At 52.1% G+C, this 27,113-nt stretch overlaps 1 protein-coding gene across 5 annotated transcripts; it reads right to left on the reverse strand.

The window, feature by feature from the left end:
- Tex264 (testis expressed 264) lies at positions 1-27,062 on the reverse strand. Of its 5 annotated transcripts, none has more exons than XM_006243726.5 (6): positions 26,905-27,062; positions 26,013-26,079; positions 23,600-23,891; positions 14,955-15,176; positions 3,590-3,758; positions 1-561 (listed from the first exon to the last, which is right to left on the reverse strand). In XM_006243726.5, exons 3-6 carry the CDS (start codon positions 23,855-23,857, stop codon positions 281-283), a joined length of 930 nt encoding a protein of 309 aa, XP_006243788.1. In that variant the 5' UTR covers positions 23,858-23,891; positions 26,013-26,079; positions 26,905-27,062; the 3' UTR covers positions 1-280. The 5 variants fall into 5 exon arrangements, with proteins under 5 accessions (XP_006243788.1, NP_001007666.1, XP_038937139.1 ...); NM_001007665.1 differs by lacking the exon at positions 26,905-27,062 and adding an exon at positions 26,752-26,899; XM_039081211.2 differs by lacking the exon at positions 26,905-27,062 and adding an exon at positions 26,689-26,818.
- Positions 27,063-27,113: the final 51 nt, after the last annotated feature.

Genomic DNA, 27,113 nt, shown 5'->3' on the forward strand with positions numbered 1-27,113 from the left:
TCCAGGTGAAACAAGAAAGTAATTCACTTTATTCTGGGTTCTGGAAGCTCCAATAAGAGTCTGCAAGGTCGGCAGCCCAGGAGGCTGGTGCAGATAACAGTCTCTGGCTCCTTCGGCCCTGGGAGCCAAAAGGGCAGTGAGGAAGGAGGTTTAGGCTTGGAGCAGGAGGACTCAGGCTCCTGCGCTCCCAGCCCAAGCTAGGCAGGTTAAGGAAAAAGAGGGCTGGAGAGTTTGCTCAGTTCCTTAGCAAATGCACCACCGGAGGGTTGAGGGCTTATCATTACTCCTCACCCCTCTCGGGGGTGCTGAGCTCCCGAGGAGACGCCAGAAGCTTGGCTTCAGGGTTCAGTCGGGGTTCCCCCAGGGGCCCCTCGCCCTCCATGTCCAGCTCCTCAAAGGATGAGCCACTGGCACCCGATTCGCTGTAGCTGTGCTCGCTGCGGTTGTCGCCATCATCCCAGGCACGGTTGCTTGCCCCAGGAGAAAACGGGGTGGCTGAAGTCTCCCGGCTGCCAGGGCGAACCTCCAGGCTTACGGAACTCGCGTCACTTGTATCAGCTCCTGTGGCCAGGACAAGGGAGCACTGGTTAGCCAACTATCACATATTCTTAACCATCCCTTCCTTCAGGGCCACCAGCTCAGTACTGAGCATGCATGGTCTACTCATGAATAATATAGCCACCCTGACTCAGGAGGCCCATTCCAGCTGCCCTCTGCCCTCTGCCCTGACTGGGGCTGCACTGAGAGAGCTGAGGGAGTTTGCAGGGTAGGAGAGAGGAGCAGCTGGCTGTGCACTTCTCTCTTACCCTAGATTAGTTCGAGCTCCTTGCATTTTCACAAAGCCACTGACCCCTACCCCCACATCCATTAAGGGCCACTCAGCCCCAGGGTGAGGAGCTGAGGTAGCACAAAGGAGACCCAAATACCATTCATTTTCAGGCTTGAGAGTGGTTTGTCCAGGGACAGCTACAGAACATTGCCCAAGAGGCAGGAGGGCTGAAGAAAGGACCAAGAGGGCTATTCTCCAGTCCGTGTCCCCACAAAGGCCTCCCCAAGGAGCTGTGATAGTCAGGACATCAGCTGGCTCCTGCCCCTAATCAACACTGTATCTCCATGTAAAGGAGAAGGTGAAGCAAGAGGATGAAGAAATCCTAAGACTCTCAACCAGACAAAAGGAGAGAGCTAGGATGACGCATGTGAAGGATTTTCTCTTCATGTGCCTGGGTCAACCCACCAAGTGCCCACTCCAACCGCAGGCTCTCTTTAATCTGCCTTCTGCCCAGCACTTATCCCTTGGCCATCTCTACAAATCAGGGGCACTGAATGCAGGTGGTGAGAAAGAACAAAGAGCTCGGACCTACTATGTGCAGGGCTCTAGATCTGAAGAGGCTAACATATCATCTCAAGTGCAAGTAAAGAGGGCCAGCTGTTAAGTCTGCTAAATGCCATGGACGGTGAGGGTGGGCTGGCTTTCTCAGCTCCTGCCTCCATGGTAATAAGGTCCTGAGCCAGAAGCAATTTGGGAACTGCTTGGTATCTGCACTGGCCTAGAGCTGCCCCTGGAGCCTTAGCTGGGGGTAGCGTGCTTAAGGGTGAAGCAATCTGAGGGTCAGGTCTGCTCTGCTAATCTATTTTACGTCTAGGCCCTGCTAGCAGAGGTGAGACGAGCCCTGGAAGAATAGGACTGCTGGTCCTGTGCTCTCCTTTTGCCGTGGCCTCTGGAATGGCTCCCACAGAAGAAGCACACCAGAAGAGCAGTGAGTTATGGGCAATCTCACTGATCGTGGAGCAGGACTCTAGGTCCTCACTCATTCACCAAGGGCTGCAGGTCTGACAGGTGGGGGTAGTTTTTCTCTGACCCCATTACTGTCAAGTTCTATCTACCCACCCACCTAATGGCTCACCCAAGATGCTTGAATACAGAGTCTTCCCTTCGCGCTCCTGGGCTAAGAGTCTAAGAGTGATCAGAGGATAGAGCTTCCCTTCACCAGGCTCAGAACATCAGATGAACAGATGGACTCTACTCACAAAGGAGCTCTTCAAGGCAGAGGAATGGCAGCCCTACAGCCCTACAGAAGAAAGTCCCTTTGTCAAGTCTATGTCCCTAGAAAGAGGACCCCAGGAAAGGCGAAGGAGCATCTAAGTCCCCAGGGCTGCTGGGCAGGGGATGTGAAGCTACCACCTTTACCCAGTTCCTCTCTCTTCCTCTGCCAACAGCCAATGCAAGGAGATCAAATATTCATTGCTTCTGTGGAGCTAAATAATACATCAATGTAATAACAGGCACAAGGCAGCTAATCACCCCTTTCACCTCCCAGTCCAAGTCAGAGTCCCAGCAGGGAGGCAAGGAGGGACAGGCCAAGCCTTGGGTGGTCAGGCACCCACCATGCATTACTGTGTAAGTGGCATGCACCTGGAGAGTGGCTGCCCTGAGAGTCAGGACAGCCTCTGTCAGAAGGGGGCAGATCTCACAGCACCCACAGTAGGGAGTAGGCGGGCAGGCTTAGGGGGAGGACAGACCAAGGACCTGAGGGGTGTGGGAGCTGTGGCTGCAGCCAGCTGTATGTAGTGAGTGCCAAGCCGTCCTTTAACACTCCTGGCAGGCAGTGTTTGGGAGGAAAGGGAACTGGGTGGGTGGGCCAAGAAGGCAGGAAGCAGAAGAAGGTTGCAGGAAGGTCAAGGAACGCCTCCTTTTGACTCTGGGGGCTGCCTGGGCTTGCTGACCTTGTGCTATGTCCAGTGTCCACAGTAGGGGCACGAAGAGTATCTGCCGGGCACTACTAAGCAGAAGGGAGCAGTATCCCATGGAGGTAATTAAGTGGCAGATGAAGTTAACTATGTTGGACACAAGCCCCAAGGGAGAAGAGACTGCCTCCCAGTACCCTGTCTGCACCAGCCCCTGCCAACACATGTCTCTCTAGAGTGACCTTGGCTGTTGAAGACTGGATGGGTAGAAAGACTCCCAGAGAAGTAAAAGGAGGATAGTTCTTTTTCCCACAGCCCTGTATCAACCCAGACTTTCTGAGTCACATAACAGAATAGTCAAAAGTTGGGGCCCCTAGGATTACCTAGCATGTTACCCACAGGGTTCCTTGCCCATGGGTGTCACAAGATCATGGCAAGTGGCTTGTGGGCCTGAACCTGGGGCATCCTGGCTACCAGTGTGGGCTGGCTTTCATGGCAAGGGCTCTAGAAAGAACCCTGTACCGGAGGCAGGAGAACAGCTTGCTTCCTCTCTTCTCCTCGGACATAGTCCAGTCTCAATTCCTGACGAGCCCTGCTCAGATGCCTTCCACCCAACAGCCTAGGATGGTAAGTATTCCTGTTAACATCTGGAGGGAGTTCAGACAGGGCGGTGTTACCTGGAGAACCAGGTGTGAATCCGCATCTGTGTGGATGTACATGTCTGGGAACAGGCAATTCTGCATGTGGATCCTGGTGTAAGGTCACCTTCCTTCCTTTGCCAAGTAGAGTCTACCTACAGTGCCAGCCTTGGCAGAGGAGCCTCCTTAACTGTGTCCTTAGATGTGCAGAAGAGGAAGGGATCCCAGCAGCTATAGGTGCCCCCTACTTTTTCCACCTTTGGTACCTGTGCCATCCGTCTGGGTGTCAGTGGCCTCCACAAGCTCCCAGCATTTCCGCTCTGTCTCCTTCACCTCTGGCACATAGAAGTCTCCTTGCCGTGCCAGTGGGCACATGAAGTGGATCTGGTCTTGCTGGTAGATCTCCAGCCGAGGGTGAGCACACAGCTTCCGCTCCTATTGGTGTTGCAAAATGAATATAAGCACTATGGGGGCCTGACCAACCTGTCCCATGGGAGCCCGGGGAAGTGCCTACTGCCTAGTCCTTCTGGAAGGTCAGCTCTATTTCACTGACCTCAGAAGCTCCTGGGCTAGGGTGTGGTCCTCTGCGTTTGGGTGCATGGATACGCAGGAGGAGAGGCTTGGCCTGGGTTACCTGTGAAGACTGAATCTAAGTTGCTGCTGACCTAGGCTCCATCCACCTCCATCTGGCCTCTTAGATACACCCTCTCTCTAGATGGCACTGAGGGTCCTAGCTGGGTCCTCCTTTCAGGACCTAGGTAGGGTCCTGTGCCTTCCAATCCAATCTCTTCTAAGTTTCAACCCCCTACTGAGGGAGATACATAAGGAACCTTCCAAAGGCAAGACCCTATATTCCAGGAGCAGAGGTCTAATGACGAAGAATCCTCAGATCAGCGTGCTAAGTCAGATGCTGAAACATCCCAGGAGTCTGGCCCTGTTAATCCTGTGTGGGGATAGCTAGTTTCACAGAGCACTGGGCAAGAACCCTATGAACTATGGCCTTAGACACTTAAGCCAAGGTCTGACTTTTTATCCTAGAACTTTATGGCCTGATCTTGTCTGTCCCCTTGACAATGACACATAGATATCAGGTGAGGTCAGTACTCCTGAAGCTGAGGCCTCCAGACCCTGTCTATGTATATATTACCACAAACTGCTTTTACCCCATTCCTATGGCTAGGTCTCTGTCAAATTTTCAAACTATCAAATATGGCTTCTGTACTTCTTTACACCTGAGCCCAGGGTTTCTCCCAGAGGAAGAAGCATAATCTGAGCTGGAGGGAAGGTAGGGCATGAGGTGACACTGAATATTACCTAATGGGCTAATGTACCAGCTTCTAGGTCCCCAAGTTCTGACAGGCACTCTACTCCCTTTTACTTGGACACGGACCAATATTTCTTACCCCCAGGTGCATCAAAGCAGCAGACACATGCCAGAGCTACCCTCAGGCAGGCAGGAACAACCCGAACAGGGAGCCAGTGTCTCTTGATGTAGATTCTGCCCTCCCTCTCTTGTGATGGCGGCCCCTGCCCTGTCACTGCTCACCCGCTAACCTTCGCAACATGGTTATTTATAGCACCTGCCAAGCTCTCACCGTGAGCTCTAAAGTGAGCCTTCCACTTAGCAGTAATGAGAGACTTATCACCTGGTTCGAGATGCCACTCCAGGACTCCACTTGTCTGCCTGCCTGGCCAACCCAAGAGTTGAGGAACCTCCTCCAATTAAAAAGAGCCCATGGAAGGAAAATGAAGGGATAAGAAGTCTGAACAGGGGACGCAGCTAGGACCCTCAGTGCCAGCTAGAGAGAGAGTACATCCAGGAGGCCAAATCAACGTAGGTGGCCCACCGTAGGTCAGCAACGGCTCAGATTCAATCTCCACAAGTAATCCAGGCAAAGCCTTTTCTCCTGAGTATCCAAACACAGAGGACCACACCCTTGCCCTGGTGCTTCTAAGGTCAGTGAAATGGAGTCATTATTTTTACTAGTTTTGACTCCAATCTTTCATGCCGATCTCTGGTTGCTCTCCAGGCCTCCTCCACAGCCAGGCTCATGTCCTCTCTCTATATATACCTTTTAGCTTTTTGTGTTGTTTTTGATGGCTGCCTTTGTTTCTGGACGTGCTTACTAGAGGCCCAGTTCTCGGGAGGAGCCTGAGGACAATGTACTGTCAGGGGACAGATCACCCTGTAAAAAAGTATGAGCTACCAGGCTCTGGGACCCTTCCAAAGCTGGCACCTGAGGACAGGTATCTGCCAAACCTAAGCTCCATTCAACAATCTGGGCCAGGTTGCCAAAGCCACGGGGGCACCCAGAAGATCCAGTTCCTTCCTTAGCAGTTAAAAAGAATGAAGGGGTCCCCAAATACAGTCAGAGCACGTCATTCACCAACATCACCAAACTCTGAGCATTTAAAAGGTCCAAGTGGCAGCATCAGAATGACCAATGGCCATCTCTCTGTGACCATCCATCCAGATTCCAGAGATGATGAGGCTCATACCCCAGCCCTGACCCTTACCAAACTCATGGTACCTCCAACCGTTCCTTTGGGAAGAGCCTGACAGTAATAAGGAAGAGGGGAAGTGCTCTTTCTACCCTCTCTTCTGGGCTGGGCATCAGGGTGGGCAGCACCAGGCAGCCACCCCGTGCCACCTGTTCTGCCAGCCCCCTCATTGGCAGGCAGCTCCGTGGCTGCGCTGCGCATCTGCCTCCTCCGGAGAGCCCAGCTCTGAAGTTGCCTGGCTGTGGACAGCCTGTTACCATGGAAACTGCATCCTCCATCCTTGCCATCGCCTTCATCTCAAAGCCATCGGGAGAACAGAGGGAAGGGGGAGACAGAGGATGGAGAGCAAACTGTGGCCCAGCTTCAGTTCTCTGCCCACCCCTACCTCTTCGCAGCCTCCTACACAGGGAGCAGAGCACTAGCTGCCCAGGCCTGCTTCAGACCTGGCCCTCCCTACTGGAGGGAAGCATGAAGCTAATTAAAATCCCATTGCCTGCTCAACCCCAAATCATTATAACACATTCTGGATCCTGTCAAAATTCAGACTCAGGAGCGGAAGAGAAGGGGCAATAAGAAGGCAAAGGGGTAAAACTTCTACATTAGCCCTTGGGCAGAGAAGGGGCTTACAGCTGTCCCTGCAGTCCTTCCCAGGAGACCACTCTCCCCTTTCTGCTCTCTCTACCAAGCAGGAGAGACTAATGGGAACTAGGGATAGAGAGCACTGGGGCAGAACCAGCATATGCCCCCTCCCCGAGTCATCAGGCAGAGAGAATAAGCCTTTCCCTTTCCAGCCAGGTGCAGCCTCCAGGGAAAGAAGGGGTAGCCATGGGCTGGCTCCTGGGTCCTCACTCCACAGCAGGAGTTACTGCCCAAACAGCATGTCGATGAGCCAGGAAATATTGGAAAACCATTGGAGGAAGATGAGGCCAGCTGCCTCTCCCTCGGCTAGCCCCAGGGAGCCCTTGGAGAACAGACTGCCAATGGCCAAGGACACCAGCTCAATGCCACAACAGCCTGGTATGGCTGGAAAATGGAGCCTGAAATCCCAATCAGCCCTGAAGTACCTCAGCCCAAGAAGCCAAGAGTAGGTGGGTGGGGGCAATAATCTTCCTTGGCCATGTGGCTATTTCTGACAAACTTCCACCCAGAGCAGCTTACACAGACACCATCAGATCCTCTCCAGGGGGAAGAGGTGCAGACCTCCACAGCCCTCCACCCAACGGGAGAAGTCAGCCAGTGGAGTACCAGTCCTTTAGACGCACCTCCAGGCCTGCTCTCCAACCCAGGCCTTCCCGAATTGGAAAGAAGAAAGGGAGACATCAGTCATCAGGGCATCCCCTCCTACCACTCGCCCTCCACTAACACAGACCACCTATCCAAAGTGCTGGGAGACAAACGACAGAGCAGCTTATCCATTACACAAGGCAACCGTCTTGAGAGTCACCTCAGCCACCTTGGGGCCTTACTCTTCATCTCAGGATAAGTCCTCTGGGGCAGGGTTAAGTATCTGCCCGCACCATCCAGGGCTGGTATGATGGTGATGTTCTGTCGGGAGCCACAGGTAGATCTTTCTGAATCCAGGAGTATGGAGGTAAGAGGGAGGACCTGAACAATCTTTATTTTGTGTTTTGCTCTCAGAGCATCAGCCTGTGTGTTGTTGGCTTTAGTCAGAGGTATGGAAGGGCAAGGGATGGAAGCAGCCAGGCCAGGCTAGAAACCGAAGGAGGACCCCACCTGTGGGCTGCTCAAGGGCTGGATCCGCTTAGGGCTCCGTGGCAAATGCCTCAGGTGGGGAAGTCATGGGTGCGAGTCAAGGACTAGGTCACACATCTCTTACCCATACACACATCTCCAGGCCCATAAAGGATAAGTCCTGCCTGATACATCCTTCTTACCTCTTTCTTCACTGGGTCTCTTTGCTCACCCTTTGCTGACCAGTCTTACCCCTCTGTGCCAAGCTGGACAACCAAGCAGTCACACAGCCAGCCAGCAGCTGTTACACCCCACCCGAGGTGGGAGCTTCTCCGAGCTGGGGGAAGTGATGCATGCTCATTTTTAATTACATAGACACCGATAGGCTCCCGCCTGCACACAGCAGTCCTCACAACTGGGGGCGCAGACCCCAGAGGTCCCTCAGGCAGCCGGTCTACCCTGCGTGTGCACAGTGCTTGGGGGAGGCACAGCAGGAGGTTGCAGCTACAACACAGCACATTGTTATTATTCTGCCCAGGAGCTTCCGTTGACTTCCTTCTCCATGGCTCCCTATCTCATCTCCACCAGACTCCATTACAGTTTCTGGCCTAGAACCTAAACCTTTCTGTCATGTCCCGGGGAAGCCCAAGACCAGCAGGGAGAGCCTATACTGAAGGGCTAGAAGAGTACCTCCTTCCTTCCCTCCCTGCCCCTCTTCATGCTACCCTGCTCCTGTCCAAAGCCTTGAAGAGTACAGGCAAAAAAGACAGGAAGAGGAGAGAAGAGAGACAGAGTAGCCAAGAAAGCCCCATACAGGTATCTAGAATCTTAGCTTAAGCTACTGACAAATGAGTGGGTTCCTTCTGGGCCTCGGTGTCTCCAATTATAAAATAAAAGAATAAATAATTTCAAGAGAAGGGAGAACTAGGAAAAACAAAACCCTGTTATTTAAAGGCACTGCACATGTGGAAAACTACAAAAGAATGGATGCCGGATAGGCCTGCCATAAACATCAGTAACAGAGGTCAGCAAACGGGAAAAACACAACAGGAGCAACAAGCCTTAGAATTAGGTTTCTCTCAGGGCCCGCCCATCTGAATGGCAGAGGATGACAGAGAAGCCAGGCAGGCAGGGCCAGGCCTGAGCAGGAGTCTGGGGAAGACTACAGAGGGGGGAAGTGTGAAGGAGTGAGGTGGGGAGGTGGGGTGCTGTGCCTGGCACCCCAGGCTGCTGTGCCTCTGCCGCTGTTGCCTGAAGACTTTTCATTTTCACCTCAGAGCCGGCAGCTTGCCACACAATTTACACTTCTGCTCCTCTCCCTGGTGCCACCCAGACCCAGGCTTCCTAGGAGGCTCATGGAGGGGGTGCTCCATACAGTCAGGTATCAGGATGTTCTAGTGACTGAGGAGAGAGAAATTACGATTCCTTGGACTTGCGGCCATATCCAGCCTTTCCTTTCACCGGGGCACAGACGGTCAATACGAAAGCCTAGTTCAGCTCTGTGCTGGAGTTTCTGGGCCCCGTGGAAAGGGAGCAGAGGCTAGGGAGTCTGGAAGTGAGTAGCCCACGGGCATTCGGCCAGAGCTCTTGGTGGGTCAGCCACAGGAGACCATGGCACCACCTTCCAGATTGGATGCTCCTAATGTTAACCCTCCAATCAGAGCCTACGTAGAGCTCACCGTTTCTCTGAGACTCAGCGCGTTCTGCATATGCAGTGTTTATGCAGTCAAGGACCTGGAGTCCTGCTTGGCTGCTTAGTGAACATGGGGTCATGAAGCCAAGTATCCTGGAGTCAGAGTCAGGAAACCAGGGGGAAGGAGGAGTGGGTAAGGGGGTAGAGAAGATTAGAGAGAAGGGAAGGGAAGGCAGCCCTGAGTTTCCCAGTCCCATCTGGCACTCTGAGCCCTCTCCATCTCTCAGAGATGCCCTTCCTACCTGCCTTACTAGATATGTGGCTTCTTAGCTGAGGGTGCCATCGAAGGCACACTCATTCTGTCCTATGAAAAGGTCCCTTCTCTGAATCCTGTCTCCTCCCTAGACCAGAGTAACAGACTTTTTCCTTGGTAAGTCCCATCTGCCTAGGAAAGGTGTTCTCTGAACTGGTGGTGGTCCAGATGAGCAGTACCACCCAGGCAGCCTCAGCCCCCAGGTCCTACAGGACGGCCATGCTACAGTGTCCAGGCTGCTATTTCCATAGTGCTGACTCCCATCCCAACCCAGCAAAGGCTGGCTTTGTGCTTCCAGTCCTAGGGGAGGGGAAAAGAAAGGGTAGGTTCAGAGAGCCTGAAGAGGGAGAGGTCTAGTGCGCCATGGTCTCTGTATGCCTCAGTCTCCACAAACAGTTCCCTGAGGGATGCCAGGCATAAAGTCTTCCCATGTGGGAAGGTCTTCTTTTAGTTTTTGGCTTGGGAGTAACAGTTACTACTAAGAGTAAACAGTTACTACTGTTCCCAGCTAAGTTCTGCTTTTCTTACTCACTATTCAGTTACTCCTTCTCATCTGCCAGCACCCAAGTGTCCTGCTCTGAATCCCAGCCTGGACACTGTCAATCAGAGGACATATCCTTGGCATGATGGTAGATACTCAGATAACATTTGTGGCTCCCTGGCATTTGTAGGACCCAACCTGACTCTTTGGGCATAAACTCTGGTGGTCCTCCCGGGCACTCTAGCCTCAGGTGGATTCTAATGTCTCTTCTGGAGCTGTCTTCCACCTAAACAACAACGTCTATCCTTACCATGCCTCTCCGAAGGCCTATCTCTCCCCACTCCTTCCTCCCCCCAGACATGACTAAGCTCTCGATGATGGGAATGAAAGACTCTAGAGGTTTGTCATCTAACCCTATGTCCTGGGCTTCCAAGAGTAACCCTCCTCTCCATGCTGGAGCAGACCAGGTAGCAGCTTGTAGCTCTTCCAGGTGACCTGGCTCTAGAGAACCAGTGAGAGGAGCCCAGGAATGTGGCAGGCTCAGTCTCACTGAGGGTGACGACATCAAGTCCAATAAGGTGCCTGGAGCAGCTGCTTCCTGCCTGGAGCAGCTGCAAGGCCACCATTAATGAGTGCCTGCTGGGAAAATGGGCAGACCAGCACCCTCAGGCTCCAACAGTAACAATCAGTGCTGGAGACCGAATGTCAAGCTGGCACATGTTACTGTCATGTCAGGCCCACCATTCCAAGTATAGCCCAAATTCACAAGTCTGCTGCCTCTTGGCTCCGCTTCCACTCATGCCCGGGTGCAGCCAATACTTCATCCCCTGACCTTCGGTCACCTCCTCTTCTCTAGGCCTCTGCCGTCTATTTGGACATACTTGCTTTCATTAAGACCTCCATGACTGTCTTCTAACTGATCCCCATGCTCGGAACAGTGCCATCCAAAGGACGGACGGTTCAGCAAATAATCCTGAATAAGAGACTAAGCTAGGATGTCAAGAAGGCCTCCACCTTACCCTTTGATTTTTGGTGCTAGGGAAGGAAATGGCCTACGTATGCTAAGCACATGCTCCACGCTGGGCCTTCCTGTAGCCTAGTACTTATTAAAATGGGGCTTGGAACCTCGTTATGTTAGCTGGGCCGAGGTGGTATGAAAGGAGAGAGATGACCAGACCTCAAATTTCCCATGAGGCTTCCTCATCTGGATTCCCACAGCCAGGGCTTAAGAGATCTCCACTAGTGTTCTGGACCCAGCCCCAGTCACTACCTCAGAGATGATGGGGCAGGCTAAGAGGACACAAACATGGGGTTCGGAGCTTAGTAGGCAGAACCAGGGTTCTGAACAGGCTGCTATAAGCTTCATCTAGCTTATCAAGCTGACTCGTGTCCACAGACACCTCGCTGTGCCTCTGCTCCTGAGAGCCTAGCTGGTCAAACAATCACCCACCACTCAGAAGTTGTTGCCTCCGCTCCAGACAGCACCCCCAACCTGAAGCCCCTAAGGCCTCTGTTTAGTTCCAGTCTCCAATCAGAGTAATGCTTCTCCAGAAACAAATGGCGTCCCTTTGTTCTGTCTACACTGCAGCTACACAGCATCTTCAGGATCCAGAATAACTGCCTCTGGCAGGGGTGGGGGGGGGGGATCTTCCCAGGAGTTCATCTAACTAGTACAGAAGTTTGCAAACCAGGCGAGGCTCAGAAACCCTCTTCTGAACAAAGGCTAAGATATCAGCTGAGTTAAAGAACCCTTAGGCATTGCTATTACAGTTGAAATAGGAGGGTCCAAGCTGCCCGCCACAGGGCACCTCGGCACAGCGCTTAGCTCCCACCCCGGAGCAGTGTAAGAAGTATTGGATTCCTTCCCACTCTAAGGCCCTATCAGAGCTACCTCAGTCAATCCAGCTGTCCCAGGACTCATCCTCCATGGTCCCCTCTTGCAAGGATACCACCCTTTTTGGCAACTCTTCCTATAGTTTCTCTTTCTAATACTATAGTGAAATGAGCACATCTGGCTTCTGGGGCCTGGCTACTACTAGCCATTGTGTGAGCAACACTCTGTTTCCCTAAACTTGGGAGAAGACGCTTATGTAATTTTTAAAAATAAAGCCTTCCCCTGGGAACTTTTACTAGAGAAGGGGGTTTATGGAATAGACTCTGGACCTTGCTGAAGGGGGAATAGCATGGGGCAGGGCAGTCAGATGGTTTGATTGGATCAGTCTAATCTTCTCAATGATCTAACCAACTGCTTAAGCCAGGTGCAGGCCATGGCCCATGCTAGGACCTTCCATATACATACGATCCCACACACAGGACTCGTATTCCCACCCTTCAGTCCTGGTCGCTACAAGTGCCCAAAGCCTTCCGTGGACACAAAAAAGACTAGTTCTGCCCTGAGGTGAATTTGGGGTACTGCCATTGCTCTAGGCTCATATCTAGACCACATCTCTTCTGTAGTCTTGTGATTTTAAGGAAGTTCAGTTTCCTCCTGTAGCTGCATGAAGCTGTCTCTTGCCTGGGACTTTGTCCCAGAGACTACCTCCTTGTACTTCAATGAAATAGCCTAGCCAAGCTGGGACATCCTTTATATACACAGATGGCCACTTGGCACTCAGGGAGCCCTTACATAGACTGTCCCAGAGGGCTCAGTCTGGAGGTTTCTAGTAGTATTTTTGAAGATAGAAATTCTAGCTTCTACAGCTCAGTCTGCTAGGTTGTCAAGCTGAGGAAGGCTGGCCAGAGAGCCAGAGGCTGTCACGCATACCACAAAGAACGGTTACAGCCATCCCTTCCAGAAACCAGGGGAATTTCTCTCTGGGTTCCTTGCAGTGACCCACAGGTCCTTTGCTGTCCCATGAGATCTCCGATGTCCCATCCAGCTTCTGGGGCAGCAGGTGAGACTGCTGGGTCAGTCCTCCCCTATCTTGGCAGCATGATCAGATAAGCCTTCCTTATTTCCCAGGAAAGAGTACTGATGGCTGCTGTCACTTCATCTGAAGAACATTTACAGCAATCCCAAGTCCAGAGACAGAGGGAGGGATGGTGGGAAGGAGGGAGAGAGAAAGAGGTGTGTGTGTGTGTGTGTGTGTGTGTGTGTACACAAAGAGAAAGAGGTGTGTGTGTGTGTGTGTGTGTGTGTGTGTGTGTGTGTGTACACAAAGTCAACAGCAGTCAGATGGGCTGGGAGAGTTGTAAGTGCTGGAGTCTCATTAGTAGCCTTTCTCTGACCACAGGGCGTGGGAAAAGGCAGGGGTGGGAGGCAGCCTTACTCTCTGCTCCATCTCTTGTGCTGGGAGGCTCAGGGCCTCCTGTAGGTCACAGGTTAAGGTCAACCAGCCTCCTCCTCTTCATCTCCCTTCATTTTAGTTTTCCAGAAACCGAAGCCAGGCTAAACACAGGACAGGGATGACCCTCACACTGCCCTGAACCTCTGGCTTTTTATCCCTGCCCCCACCTCAGTAAAACAGAGCCCAGAGCACAGCTAACAGGCTCCCACAGGAGGGGAGGAGGGAGAAAGGGTTTTCATCAAAGAGGTGACGTCAAAACCAGCCAACTTGTGAAGCAGTCAGGGGCCGGGAAATTTGGACAAAGGTGTCTAAAAATAAACCCCCGAAGCCAGGAGAAAGCTTTGGTGGCTGAGACGCTTGCCACCGTACCCCATGCCACACGCCCTGTTCTGAGTCTGGAACCCAGGAAGGATCTCCAGATTAGCCATCAAGACTGAAGATGGCACAGCCAAACCAAGATGGAAAAAACTACATCAGCTCTCCCTCGAGTGCAATGACCCCCTGGGGCCCCCTGCAGAGTGGGCCTAGAACATCTGTGTCTCACTTCCTGCCACCATACCAGCCTACTTTCCCACCTCCGATCTAACCTGGAAGCATACCCTCTCCAGCAGTTCCCCCTTCTCTTCCCCAGCCTCTGACCTGCCACCATGATGGCTATCACTGCTGCTCAGCCGTGCCCACGGCAGTGCAGTCACTAAGCAGCTCCACTGTTGGCTCAGACTCTGCTTTGCCCCAAACCAGGGGTCTCTTTTAGATTCTCTCAGTTCAGTGGGAAGCAGCACTATGCTTTCAACTACCTTAAGAGAGGACACAGCCTCTGTGACACCCTTACACTATCTCTCCTCTAACAGCCAGCCCGGCTTTAGCCTGACAGTTTTACCACAAAATACAGGGCTAACCTCTGTGCTAGTTCTGCGTTGCTAAAGTCACTGAGTCAGTGACTTATGACCTAGACAAAGTAATTCTGGCAACCCAATGTGTCTGAGGGAAGGAGGAGTGTCAACCGCTGAGAGGTGGCAGCCTAACCTGTGGGTCTTTCCCCCTCAGATCCTGACTCTTCCTCAGCACATTCACGGCCCCGTAGGGCACGCTCGGGAACTGGGCAGCCCATCTTGAACTGATGGCTTCAACTGAATACTGACTGACTGCTTCGGTTTTCTGTTTGTTTTGTTTGGTTTTTGTTGCTGGATTGGATCTAGGACCCTGTACATGCAACCCTTTCCTTAGCTCTCAAGTCTGTCAGACATCCAAAGAAGTGATACAGATAAGTTTTCAAGACTTTTGTAGACACAGAGACAGACCCCCCCGGTTGACTCCCCTTCTCCTACAGACAGGTTGTGTTGCCACCATCACTCCCTGACACTACTGTTCAAGTCCTGGGGGTAGGGAGGGGGCACACTGTCGAAGGCAGTAGCATCAAAGCCAGGCTGACACATGGCCACTGAAAGCTCTTCAGGCCTCAAGGAGGATAGGGGCAGGGAAGACAGAGACAGAGTCAACCTGACCACACCAGGGTTCTGAACAAGCCCTTGGAGATGGTCTAACCCCAAGATCTTAAGCATCTGAAAGAGATGACAAAAGTCTCTGCCATATAGCCTAAAACCTGGGTGCCTGATTCATGAGGGCCTTAGAAAGCTGCTCTCTCCAAACCATGTGTATTCCTCTCAGTTCCCATCCAAGGGGGACCTGAGTATCCCCCCCACGTGTCATACCTACGTCTCACCTTGATGTAGACATCCAAAGCAGGATGGACTCGGCGGGCGGCCAGCCAGATGGATATGGGGGTGGTGTAAGGGAAGGTAGTCGTGACCACGTGGCTAGGTGCTGGAAAGGAGAAAATCTTGAAGCCAAACTTCTGGTAGAGGTGGATGAGCTCAGGTGAAGGCGACTCCTCCCCCTCACTCAGGATGCTGCCCACTGCACAGCGGCACTTCTCGGGAGGCACCTATGGAAGAAGGGCACGGGGTCAGCGCCATGCAGAGGACGGAGGCCTTCAGACCTAAGGTGCTCTGCTTCTGGGATAATTCAGGCCCAGACAAACCACCTGCTCTGATAAGCTACAGAGCTCTAGATATCAGGATGAAACTGGCATTTCCCTATAAAATCGACTATGGCTTGTGTGTATGCATCCTGCTGTGGGACTCTCATTCATTCAACCAACAAACTAAGCTGCACATGTAACTCAAGAGTCATGGTCAAAGAAAAGAAAAGAAAGGAGAAAAGAGAAAAGAAAAGAAAAGACAGGGAAAGAAAAGGAAAGGAAAGAAAAGGAAAGAAGCAAGCAAGAAAGAAAGACAAGGCAAGACAAGACTTGGTCTCTACCCGCAGGGAGCCTTGGGGAGGAAAGAACAAAGAGACATCTGAGCTATCACCCTCCACACGGCCCATTACTGGCAGCACTGCTGAGGGCCCTCCTTACGTTACCTTCTGTGGGTCCCAACCTCAGAGCCCCAGCAGGACTGCAGACAGCTGATCCTATAGGATCTGGATGTGGCACAGCCCAATTAGCTTATTTCCCTCCTACCTCCCAGAGGAGCAAGCTTTACTAACAGAGAGATCAGAGTAAACAAGGCAGCACAACTGAGGGGTGGGAACAAAGAGAAAAGCCTAAAACAGCTGTGTCTCTTGGTTGCCCCATAAACACACGTATGTGTGAATGTGTACAGTAGAACACACAGGACATGGGCCAGGTTAGGGATTTAGCATTTGCTGTGGAAAATCAGGATGTGAGGTAAAAATTTAAGAAGGAATCCCCTCTAGGTCCATAGATAGGGGCAGTCATCATCACAAGGGCTCCTTTGCTCCTAAAACCTGCCCAGTTCCTAAATCCTTTCCTGGTTATCCTCCAAACTTTGGTCTCCCTGCCCCAACCCCTACCCCCACCATGTCTCCCAGTCCCTAACAAATGTACTTTCTAGTCTACATCTCTCTCTCCCCCGATCCTCTATCCTGCGGCTCCCATCAACCAGAGGCAGTGAGTCTCAGGTTTCCAACACTTCCTGGGACTGACCCAGGGATGACAGGCCAGTGCTCACTTCTGGCAGCAGATGGTGGCAGTCTTTCCAGCCGTCTATTTCCTGGGTCTATTTTCCTGCCATCTATGTGCAGCCCTTAGACTAGGTGCCTGGGGAAGGTGCTCCCAAATCTAGGATATTTACCACAGATCTAGACCTCAACTCTGCACCATTCAATCCTTCCCATCCAGGGCCCACGCCCTCTGATGTGCACGGGACAGTCCCTACCTGCACTCACTTCCTCCCCTGCCCACTTTCTCAGCACCACAAAGTCATTCTCACACATCTGCCTCTACCTCCCCATTTCAGCCCCTTTCACGTCTGCTGCCAATCTCTGGGGCCTTTCTTAGCCCTGGCCTGCTTCCTCTACTCTGGCAATCTATCCTGCCTTAGAATCATGTTTTAGGGGACGTGAGCACCTGTTCCAGGCTCTGAACTCTGAGCAGACCCTAGGGGGTTGGCCAACTTCCAAGGCTCTGACCATGCTTCCTTGAATAAATGGCGGCAAACAGAGCTTAAGGAGTTTCAGTGACAGGCAATGTAATGTAATGTAATGTGATGTAATGTGATGTGATGTGACGTTCATAACCATAGCTACAAGGCTGGCCAGGGAGTGAATGAAACCTGAGTCATGTGATCCCACCCAAGTCTTTCCCCTGGTTTTTCAGAGCACCAATTCCTTGATATTTCCTTATAGGCCTTTCATGTTAAAAGAGATGTTAATGACAAGCTCACAAAGGCTTGACATTAGTGAAATGCCCCGTAACTACTTTTGGTTATTTGTACCGATGGCATGACCCCAACAGCAGCCCCTCGACCTAGAATGTCTGCCTACCCTAACTCTGAATACAGACCTTCCTCATCATCATCCCATCCTTCAGGTTCAATGAGACTTTGTACCACCTTTCCTCTCCTGAAACTTCCTCCAGATTTTGTTGTCTTGTCCTTCTCAAGTTCCTCCCTCCCACTCAAACATGTCACGCTGCAGTACCACGTCTTGTCTCTAGATGGTGCACCTGTACCACTTATACCCTAAGAATTGCAAAGGCCTTACAGGCAAGGAAGTTCCCACAGGTTTGGACTGACAGGCCAAATGACTGTACCTGCTGACCTCAATGTACAGCATGACAGGCGGGAGAGAAGGTAGAAAAAAAAGAAGAAAATGTTAACATAGGTTAGAGGGGAAAATGGGTGTTAGGACACTTGCTGCTTGATCTCTTTATCCCCTGCCTGCCTTAATTTGGGCTCCAAGGTCTTTCCTGAGATCACTTCAGCAACTCCCATGGAACTACTAACTCAACATTCTTCTGACTCCGAAAGACATTTGAACCTACAATTAGAACTTCTCAATGACTCTCAGTTCACTTCCACAACAAAACTAAACTTCCCAAGCCAGGCGGGCCAGGTGTGACACTGAACTCACCTCAGGACTAATCACCAGCAGGGCTAGAACCCAGATGGGCCAGCAGCCGCAGCCACTGAGTACGTGGCAGAGGGAGGGGCAGAAGCCGGCTCTGGCCCAGCCCGCTTTGCCAGCCTCCTCTCCCACCACACCCCCATGTACACCCACAGGGAGCTATTTGTAGCCAAACATGCCACGTCTTCTCATGCTGCCTGCCTTTGCGTAAGCTACTTCCTCTGCCTAAAATGTTCCTCTTCAACTTCTTTGAGTCTTCTTAATGGAAAACTCTAGTTCATGCTGTAAGACTCAGCCCAGCTCCTTTCCTCAGAGCCTTTTGATATTCCCCTCCTCTCTGACCCCAAATACATGTCAAGGGGACAGGTCTTCTACTGCGCTGTAATGGAGTCTTCTCATTTCTCCCCTACCACTCCAGGCCTCACAGAAAATGCCTAGGGTCCTACAGAGAAAATTCCTCAGGTATGTGTATTGATGGTGCCAGCATGCACACAGCTGCTCACATAAAACCCGCCCACAATCAATCAATTAATTAACCTGGCAAAAGGGAAGTGCTCCTCTCCAGTGTAAGACAGAGTAATGTGGAGCACAAGAACTCTCTGACTCGGTCTCTCCCAACTGCACAAGTTAGGTCACTATCGGCCGCCTCCCGACTGTGGCCAGTGCTTAGTAGAGTAAGAGCACAGCGGTCCTACCACCTGCTGAGAAGTACATGCAGGGCCAGAGTTGGAAAGCAGCAGAACTAGGTCACCAGCAAGGAGACATGACAGCTATGAAGATAATCCAGGAAGTGGCAAAGCTGGTCCAATAGCAGTGATCCAGTCCAAGACAAAAGCCTACATGTCTTATTTGTGTACTTCGCCTACTCACGTCAGACATTTCTCTGGAGTACCTGTGACCACTGTGAGTTCTGGACCAGAACTGCACCAGAACCATACTAGGGAGACAGGACAGTGGTAGAAGCACTACCACTTTGAAGAAAGGAAAGTTCACCGAGGGCATACCATCAAAACCAAGACTACAAGGGAGAGACGGGGGAAGCCAGGCTTCAGCACATCTCTTCTGAGGTATATGGCTTCCTCAGCCCAGTACTAGAAGAGGGCAATTTCTTGGAACCTGAATCTTTCAGGTATGAGTCCATCTTGAGGCTAGCCCACTGCCCCTACCAGAGAGGTCTCTGACAACCATCAGGTCACAATGAAGAAGTTCTTCTCAATGGTACCGCCTGACAGAGACCTTGGAAGTGTAGGAACAGGACAAGATTGATCTCTTTAAGGATTCATAAAAGAGAAATTATGTCAGCTGGCCCACTGGGTTTAGTAGAGATGGCCAACTGCAAGCCCAAAACCTATACAGTCAATAGGAGTGGGTATAAGGTCTAGTAGTCCAAGCCCAGAGAGCTGTATCTGCCCATTACAGATGCATACAGGCCTCCTTACCCAGACCTGGTGTACAGCTCAACGCGCCATGTGTTCAGCTTCTCTGCTGTGTGAAGGGTGTGGGACAGCAATCAGCTGGCTGGGCTGATGTTAACAACCAGGCCAGAGGACAGGGCTCAAACTGAAGGAGGGAAGAGGTCATTGGGATCGCAACCCTAAAAGAGGTTCTGGAGCTTTCTGGAAGTTCCATCTTTAGTTCCTTAGGAACCTTCCTCTGCCTCCCAGAAGCATACCCTCCTGATCGCGGGGAACCTGACAAGGCCTCGCCATTTGCTGCTTTCCACATAAGCTCATCAAAGCCAAATGGCTTTGTGTGGTCAGTTGGTATTGTTCTCGACCTTGTTCCTGAGGCCCAGGATACCAAGTTACTCAGTAAATGTCACACAGGAGGCAGTGTTGGGGTCAGGGTTCAAACCTAAGTAGACAAGCTCTGGAATTGCAACATACAACCCACGGTCACCTGGGAATTTAAGAAGTTAGCCCCAGCTATGAAGACACAACTTTTCCCTGCACTGTGTCTTCTCAGACGCAGGCCCCCTGCAGCAGGTGCTCCTGAAGGCAGAAAAGCTCAGTGGTGCAGGCTCACACGCAGGGCTGCTGTCAAACCTGCTGTGCACCTACCAGGACTCAAGCATTGGGCCTTTGCCTCATCAATCTGATGCCACAAAAATAAAACCTGGGATTGGGGGAAGATGTATTTAGCACAGACAAGGCCCTGGGTTCAATATTCAGCCCCTCAAAATGAAAAAGGGCCTGAGATAGGAAGGATTCTTCCATCCCTGTTTGATACATGAGACAGACTCACCAAGAGGCCAAGTGACTCACACAGAGTCACATGCTGCGAATCAGCTGGGGCCTTGACTCAGACCTAGGAGGGTGAATCCAGAGTCCTCCCCTCACTCTACCTCCCAAGGGCATCTCTGCTGGGGAGAGAGGAGCTCACCTTGCCAGTCCTCTCCCACGTTTAACTTACTACAGAGCAACAGTCTGGCTGCACCTGGCAGAAGACATCCACAGGTTAATCAGAGTAGGTCCAGCCTGGGCCCTCAGGAAACAGCAGCCTAACCCACACTTCCACTGCTCTGTTGAAGAGGTCAGTCCTGGGAAATGCTACCTCCTTATCCTTTCCCAGCTCTATCTGACCCACATGCCATAAGAGACGGTAGTCACCAGACCCTACTGAGCAGTGAGCAGGGTGATACAGATCCAATTCAGAACTCTTAAAACTCTCAGGCCCGCAGACTTGCTCGTTCTAGGCCTTCATTCCCAATGGACTAATGGAAAGGGAGGGCAGAGTGTTCTGTAAGCTCGGAATGCCACCCGTTCCTCCATCGCTCCATGCCTGGGAAAAGCATGGAGCTTGGTAGGTAGTAAATCTACCTACCAAGCAGCAGAAAATACAACTAGCTACCACACCCTCTTGCGTCACCCACCACGGTGGTAGACAGGCAGGCTGTAGAAGTTGCAAACAGCAGAGGAGAGGAGGACAGGTGGAAGGTATGACAGGAAGCAGGAGATGGGGCAGACCTACAGGAACGGTGACAGCACCTAGCCACAAGGACCTATGTGCGCGGGCCAGAGCAGTCAGGATGAAGTGAGGCATGCAGGGTCCTCCCAGTTCTTCATTTTCCTCCGTCACAGAGGAGGAGGAGGCTGAAGTCAGTTTTCAACTCTCTAGTACCCAACTTAGAAATAGGGCTGGGGGGGGGGGGGTCTGGAGAGATGGCTCAGTGGTTAAGAGCACTGACTGCTCTCCCAGAGGTCCTGAGTTCAATTCCCAGCAACCACATGGTGGCTCACAACCATCTGTAATGGGATCTGATGTCCTTTTCTGCTGTGTCTGAAGACAGCTACAGTGTACTTACATACATAAAATAAATATTAAAAAAAAAGAAAAAAAGAAAGAGCCACAGCTGAGGCACAACGCACTTCCCAGCCAGGACCCCTTTCTAACGCGAGGTATGTGAACCATTTGCTATGGGAAGGGGCAGGCCTGGGAGTGCAGCCTCAAGAGCTCCCTCCTACCCACCAGCTACCATGAGGAGGAAATGGCCTGTACTCCATGAACACTGGCCAATGGTGAGAGAGCAACACCTGTGATCTCTATCAGGGCTTGTCTGACCCGGTGCCTCCCTGTACCCTTTACCCGAGACTAGGTTAAGGCTTTCGGGGTCGGAACGGAATCCTTCCTCCCACCTCACAGAAACTCACAGTTTCCCCCCATGCAAGATTCCAGGACTCGGGGCTCATGTGGCAAATGGGATGAAAGAATTTACAGCCAATGCCACTGTCCTGCCTTCGAGATTTTGCTTCTTCTACTACATCGATCAGAGTGGAACTTCCCTAAGGCTCTCTCGGGAGCCTCTTCCCCTTTGCACAGCCTGGGCTAGGAATGTCTAGGTAGGGAGCTGTCACTTCACACCTCAGCAATATCTAAAAGCAAATCTCTCATTTAGCTACTCACGGTTCTACTCATAGCCCAAAAGAGCGTCACTTCCTGCCCACACTCACAAAGACCGTCTGACTCCCTGTTGTACTGTTGTCAGGAAGATTGGAGGTGGGACACCCAAGAGGTCAGCCTATATCCTCCTTCCCCACGTCTACATCCAAGATGGCCACTGGCAGTACAGGCAGCTAGACAAGTGACAAACGTGGATCTTCAACTTTTCTAAGAAACGAAACGGGATCTCATCACCAGCACCTCTGGGTTCCTGAAACCTTCATCCCAAGTGGTTTTGAGCCCTACGTGTTCAGCAACTATACCTCATCCTCCGTAGTGCCCCGGGTGCCAAGCACTGAGCCAGGACTCAACTATTTGACTAGAGCAAAAAAGATTAGTACCTCAGTCACGCTCTCTTCACCCCCGTCTTTTCCCCAACCCCACTGCTGCATACCTACTATACCTCCTACAGTACCAGAATGTGGACCAGGTGGGTGGATAGATGGCTGTGAATCCCTGAATCCTGGGAGTTTATGATTCCCTAGACCTTCTTAATGGCCACTGGAGAAGACAATGCCTAGCTCAGGAGCACACAGGGTACCAAGTGTCTCTGTGCCACCCCAAGTGCATGCCAACGTAAAGCCTGCTCTTGTGGGTATCTTCCGGAGGGACCCAAGTTAGGGAACTGCACAGTCAAAGTAGCCACTTTAAACTCTTCATCCATCTTCTAGGTTGACCAGATGTCCGCTGCCAGGTCTGTCATGAGAGTCTCACCACCCTTTTCTGTTAAACATCTGTTGAGAGCTATGTGCTGGGGTGCAAGTCCTTGCCAGCCTATCTACTGAAGCATGTTAAGTATTTTCTCAGGATGTCGCAGAGGAGAGAATGGAAGTGCAGAAAAGTTGTGATATGCCTAAGATCACACAGGAGAAAACACTGAGGTACAATCAGAACCCAGACTGCCAGCCTCAAGCAAGGCTGAGGGCTGAGGGCTCTCTTCCCTGAATTGTCCCCACAGGCTTGCGGCACTCTTCCTAAAACCCCAACTCAAACTTGAACGGACACTGAGTCCAGGGTCTTGTTGGCAAATCATCTACATGGGGCTGACTGCCAGGTCTAATTCATGGTCTAATGTCCAGAGTGCAGGTGTGGAGCCGGACATGGCTGAGAGAGGGAAACAGCTCGCCCTTATTTCACCTGTGTCCCTGTGGGACCTTGTCCGAGGACAGTGTATAGGGTTTGTTCACCTGAGCTTTCCAGACAAGAAAATCCAGGCAGAAGAGTCCAAATAAAAATTCCCCAGGGCTTAGTTTGGCATGGCTCAAAAATGGAGGCTGAACAGCCTTTGGCAGAGCTGCCGGCCCAGCCAGCTGTGGGCAGCACCACCCAATAGCATGGCAGGAAACTACATTGGTGAGCCCTGACTCACTGTAGGTTTTAGTACAGCCAGACGCCTACAAGATACCAGTGATGCTGGATTAATCTCTGACCCCGGCATCCTTGGGCTTTCTGAGTGGCTCATTCAGCTTCACTTGGCCCTCTCCCAACAGGTAGCTTGAGGTCTACAGAAAAGCCTGTCACTAGGTGGGAGAGCACCAAGTTGATGGGAAAGGTGGGATTCCAAGCCTCATGCTCAGAAACTGCCCTCTCGGTCCTCAAGAGCTCATAGCCCTAGCAGGAGCTGAGAAATGAAAAGTAGACAAAAAGGACTTCACTCTAGACAATGGGCAGATTCTGGATGGCACGGCCTAAAATGGAGGCAGGAGAAGGAAGGAGAGCAGAAGACAGAGAGTCAAGGTCCAGACAGACGCCAGGGTCCTACTGCATCAGAAACCCCTGAATAGACATGAGCAGAGGCGCACAGATGTGGGCAAGTACAAGGCTTCAGATGCCTACAAACAGTGGTTAAATCTGGAAGGGGCTTTAAGCGTTGAGAGAAGGTAACCGTAGGACCAGCTCAGATTTCCTTGTCCTTTACTCAGAAAGCCAAAGCCTCCTACCCCAACAGGCCTTGGCCCAGGTTCATCAGAGAGGTAGAAGCCCACGGAGGCTCCTTACCGTCTGGGGGTTGTCATAGTAGACAGCGATGGAGCGGAGCTTGGGAGAGATGCTGCAGCTCTCCGTGAAAAGCTGTCCAGTGTCACCATAGGGCCCCACATGGAACTTGTAGGCCAGAGTTATGTTGCGGATTGGGGGTGATCCAGCACTCACTGTCACCCCAGTCAGCAGTCCTGAATAACCAGCAAAGGCCAGCAGCGTCAGCAGCAACAGCAGAGTCAGGGCCCCAATCAGGCCCAGGAGGAGGAGATCCGGCATGGTTCTGGGGCTCCCTCTCAGCACCCCAAGGCAGCTGCAAAGGAGACAGAAGGGAGAGGAGGCTGGTAGCCTGCTCTAACCCTGCCTGCCTGCCAGTTCTGCCTTAGTGCTCTGACCCAGGAGGGGGAGGGGCCACGGGTATTTACACACAGTGACCTAGAAGGGAACTACAAAAGATGACTGAAGCCACAAGCCTCTTTTATTTCTTAATCACAGCCACCGAAGCTCCTGGCACAGCTCTCTGCCTAGTACTAGCAGCCTTGTTCATACCTGGGGAAACTGAGTCATACTCCAGGCCCTGTTCCCCCTCCTTTGCTTCTTCCTTCCTGCAGTTGAGCCACACTGCCAGCCCAACACCCTCAAGCCTCATGAACTACTACAGAGAGAGAGAGAGAGAGAGAGAGAGAGAGAGAGAGAGAGAGAGGCCTGACAGGTGTGGTGTAGGGTTCAAACACGAAATAACAGTGTACCATAAGGAATGAAACCCCAGGGAGAAATGAGCCACAGGAAGAAAATTCATGGTTTTTGTTTGGTTTGGTTTGGGGGTGGGGGAACCCATCTGGTCTCCAGGGACCTCTCTTTCCAACTGTGTAGCTATCCAAGACTACAGAAGGCCAGATCAAAACAGCACGAGATGCCAGAACAAAGTCCAACCTGGGCTTCCAAGACTTAAGCTTGATCCCACTTTCGCCAGCTCACAAAGAATAGAAACAAAGGAATGAGAGGAAAAGGCTGTTAGAAGTGGAGACACAAGAGAGGGAAAAGTAGGAGCTACTCCTAATAGACAGAGAGAGAGTCTACAGGAATAAGCTGGGGATTAACACAGAAGCCTGTGTGAAACACTCCAGGTGGACTCTTACAGAGGGTGTCACTTGAGAAGCCCAGGATCACACAGAAGAACAGTTAAAAAGAAAGAGAAACGTAAACATCACTAGGGAAACAGTCTTACGCTAGATATTTAAAATTCCTACTTAAGGGGTTTCCAGATAGCAGGTAAGGGGGCCTACTGCCAAACCTGAAAACCTGAGTTCAACCCCAGAGCCCACACGGGGTGGGGTGAGGAGAGAGCCCACACTACTTCCTTATGTATTCTCTGACCTGCACTCAACCCACACAGTGTTTCAGGGGGCTGGGGAGACGAGTTAGCAGTAAGCAACCCTGGCTGCTCTTCCAGAGGACTTCGGTTCAATTCCTAGCACCTACACGGTGGCCAATAACTGTCTGTAATTCTAGTTCCAGGGGATGCAGCACCCTCTACTAGTCTCCACAGGCCTCTGGCGTGCAAGTGATATACAGGCACAGATGCAGGTAAAACAACCACCCATACCCATGAAAAGTTAAGCTTAAAGATCCAATTTAAAAAAAGGAAAAGGTTTGAGAGCTGAAAAGGCAATGTTTGATTTAGCCCTACAGAAAACTCAGCTCTATGGATATATGAATGTTCTGAGCATAAGACGTGCTAAAATCTGTTTTTGAACTGGCCTTACAAAGAAGCCAACTCTGGAGTCAGGCCACTCCCACCGGTGTCCTCATGCATCCTGTAGGCCTGCCTGTAAGCTTCATTATCTTTTCTGTTTGCTCTCTCTGCCCTACTCATCCTGCCTCCCGTTGGTTTCATTCTTCTCTGATAATGATGATACCAAATCTTCCACTCATACTTGATATAGGCTAGGCACTGTCTGAATGTTGAAACTCAGCTACTTCGCTAATCCTCAGAAGAAACCAATAAGGTAGGTACACATCAGGAAATAAGTGGTTGGAGGTCAAGATGCTTGACCAAGGTCACACAGGTAGTACACTGAGCCACCTGGACCAAAACACAGGCAGTGGGAACCCAAATAGTCTAACTATGGTCCACTGACAGTTTTTCTCTCCTCTGGTTTCCATGTTGGACCTCGCTGATCTCAAGGCTCTAAGGTCTCAATATCTAGGCCATAGCCTGTCTTGGGAGTGACAAGCATTGCCACACACTTCTGTTGTTGTAAGGGAACTTAGCTCCCAACCTTTCTCTTCCTTCCACTTCTAAAACTGTTCAGAAAAGAAGGGATATGTTTCTGCCCATTCCCAGAGCTTTGGTCAGCCTAGGAAGGAGAAGCAAGGCAAATTTCCCCACACCCAATGGAGGCAGGCAAGGACGGGTAATTGGAAGGCTCACCTAAAAAGCCAGGCTCACTTTTAGCAACTCATAGCATCCAGTCCAGGAGGGCTCCAGTACTCCGGCGCTGGAGGGGCAGAAAGGAACAGTCATCCCAGCCCTGGACACAGGCAGTGTGCAAAGCAGGCCCTGAGCAACCCCGTTCCAGGGAAAGCACACAAAACGAGACTGTCTACAAACGAGCCAACCCCACCCTCAGATCGCACGGGGAAATCAGGCCAAATCCAGCTTCACAACGTCATGCCTACGATCTTCACTGGGCCCAACTACCACACTTGGCGCCAACGCAGCCCTGCTGCTGACCTTGGGCAGCGTGGCCCTCTCTTGGGCCTCAGTTTCCACTAACGTCAGAGGTGCAGGGCAGATGACTTCCTTGGCCCGCAAGCGTCGGAGTTGAGGCTCCGCGCAGGCTTCCGGAGGCTGCTCACGTGCGCTCCGCGGAGGGCCGGACCCTTAAAGGGACCTGCGCCGGCAAACTTGGATGCTAGAAGCCGTGGGGTTGGGGTGTGTGGGGCGCCGCTTCGTGCTGTCGGCTTCCAGCCTCCCGCTCGCCTCACGGCCTCGTGCATCTCTGCAACTTCAGAGACGCTAAAGTTTGTAGTCGCGACGAGGCGCGCGGCCGCGGGAAGCGCTGCTGAAAGGTGAGCCCCGCCCGCTCCCTTCTAGTCCCACTGACCCGGGACGTTCCCGCACCCTACACCGAGGCAAGAGCCGCGCGGAGAGGTCAGGACCGCCTCACCGTCGCTTTCAGGCCCAGGAACCAGGCCGGGCCAGCAGTGAGCCAGACGCGGTGCAGAGGGCGTCTCAGGCCGGGAGAAGCAGACGGGAGGGGACGAGGGGAGCCCAAGCTGACACCCCGACAGGAACGCCTTGCATCTGGCTCCGCCCTCACCTCGTCGGCGGCCCACGGACGCGGACCGGCGCCAGAGGAAGAAGGGGCTCAGTCCCGGAGCCTGCGTGCGCTTGCCCCTCACGCTCGCTCCGCCCCTTTCGCGGCGGGATGTGACCGTGGCTGTGGGCGCGTGCGCTCCAGATTTGGAGGGCGGAGGCCTGTCCCGCCCCATCTCCTTGGTAACATGCAAGCCTTCTCCGCCCCCGCCC

This window comes from Rattus norvegicus, chromosome 8 (assembly GCF_036323735.1).
Source record: "Rattus norvegicus strain BN/NHsdMcwi chromosome 8, GRCr8, whole genome shotgun sequence".
NCBI classification, from domain to species: Eukaryota; Metazoa; Chordata; class Mammalia; order Rodentia; family Muridae; genus Rattus; species Rattus norvegicus.